This window comes from Mus caroli, chromosome 2 (assembly GCF_900094665.2).
Source record: "Mus caroli chromosome 2, CAROLI_EIJ_v1.1, whole genome shotgun sequence".
In the NCBI taxonomy this organism is placed as follows: Eukaryota; Metazoa; Chordata; class Mammalia; order Rodentia; family Muridae; genus Mus; species Mus caroli.
Genome location: NC_034571.1, coordinates 171,160,667 through 171,162,123, shown reverse-complemented (window position 1 = coordinate 171,162,123; position 1,457 = coordinate 171,160,667). Strand labels below are relative to the sequence as shown.

The 1,457-nt window shown below is 43.8% G+C and overlaps 1 protein-coding gene across 1 annotated transcript in view; it reads right to left on the bottom strand.

The window, feature by feature from the left end:
- Nucleotides 1-1,457, bottom strand: part of Prpf6 (pre-mRNA processing factor 6) — a 55,175-nt gene that overhangs the window by 30,116 nt on the left and 23,602 nt on the right. The window contains exons 5-6 of the mRNA XM_029468671.1: nt 860-1,036; nt 389-661 (exon numbers count right to left, since the gene is read on the bottom strand). Of these exons, the coding sequence (XP_029324531.1) occupies nt 389-661; nt 860-1,036 (450 nt within the window). The remainder of the gene's footprint in view (nt 1-388; nt 662-859; nt 1,037-1,457) is intronic.

The following is a 1,457-nucleotide window of genomic DNA, read 5'->3' as shown; positions in this document are numbered from 1 at the left end:
TTTTTATTATAAAATACTTGCTGTTATAAATTTTCAAAAATACAGTAACAAAGGGTTAGAAATTTAGTTTAGTAGTAGAACACTTTGCCTAGCAAGTATAGAGCCCTGAATTCATTCCCAGTGTTTACACGAGTTAAGCTTTATCAACAGAGCATATGGACTTTGTTGGGAACACACTCATCCCCTATAATGGCCGTATACCACCAAGGGACAGACTAGCAGGACAAACGGGGCTGGACCTTTATTTGTTTTGCTGTGTATGTTGGCATGCCCTACAGAGAATCACACAAATACTCACCTGTAGAAAGAATCTCACCTACTCTATGACAGGGCACAGTATCATTTCATGACAAAACACAAAGATAAAATTTACACATTTCTGTTTTTAATTATTGAGTGTTTTGTTGCACACGCTAGGTAAGTGACTAACAACTGAGCAACATCCCCCAAATATTTTGCTTTTTCCCCATTTCAGTATAAGAAAAGATGCATGACGAATTCTCACCTGGCTAAGCCTCATGTCCATCAGGGTATTCCTTGCCTGGCCAATCTTCCTCATGTCCAGCTCCCCTGTACCAGGTGTCATCAATCCAGGTGTCATTCCACCTGGGTATGGAGTGTTCAGGCCTCCCGGGTAGGGTGTGTTCAGACCTCCAAATTGCTAGGGTGTGGATAAGACACTGGTTTGAACTGTCATACTGAAGATCCCCACCCACCTCGTCTCTATGTCCTAATGGGGCATGGCTACACTGACTCTTGCCACAGCACAGTTAGCTACAAAAGCAATCAACACTCACCCTTCTCACCACCCCCTCATCCAGACTGAAGAAGCCCCATTTGCCTCTGTTCATACACTCACAGTCTGTCGGGGATCCACGGAAGTATGGTTCTCTCCAGTCTGTAAATGTTTGGCAAAGAAACTATCAGGAACAGGAGTCAACTTCTCATAACGTGGGTTCCGTTGACGTTTGTTTCTGGCATCGCCAACTTCTGGGATGCTCAGCCACTCTTCTTCTGTGACTTCTGCCAGCTTCCTCTGGAGATACATAGATCCCGAACATTAGTCATTGTTAGATTTCACACTTGCTCTCCCCAAGCCTCTGGCCTANTGTGCCTTAGAAAAGACAGAAATGCTTTTTCCATTAAAAAAAAACTTTATAGCCAGGCAGTGGTGGCGCATACCTTTAATCCCACCGCTTGGGACGCAGGGGCAGGCGGATTTCTGAGTTCAAGGCCAGCCTGGTCTACAGAGTGAGTACCAGGACAGCCAAGGCTACACAGAGAAACCCTGTCTTGAAAAACCAAAAAAAAAGAAAAAGAAAAACAACTTTATTCTTTATTGCATGTAATGTATATGTACGTGTGCACATGCACACACGAGGATACATAGCAAGAGCTTTTACCTACTGAGCCGCACTGATAGCCCTGGTTTTCCACTTACTTTAGAGAAATCAATT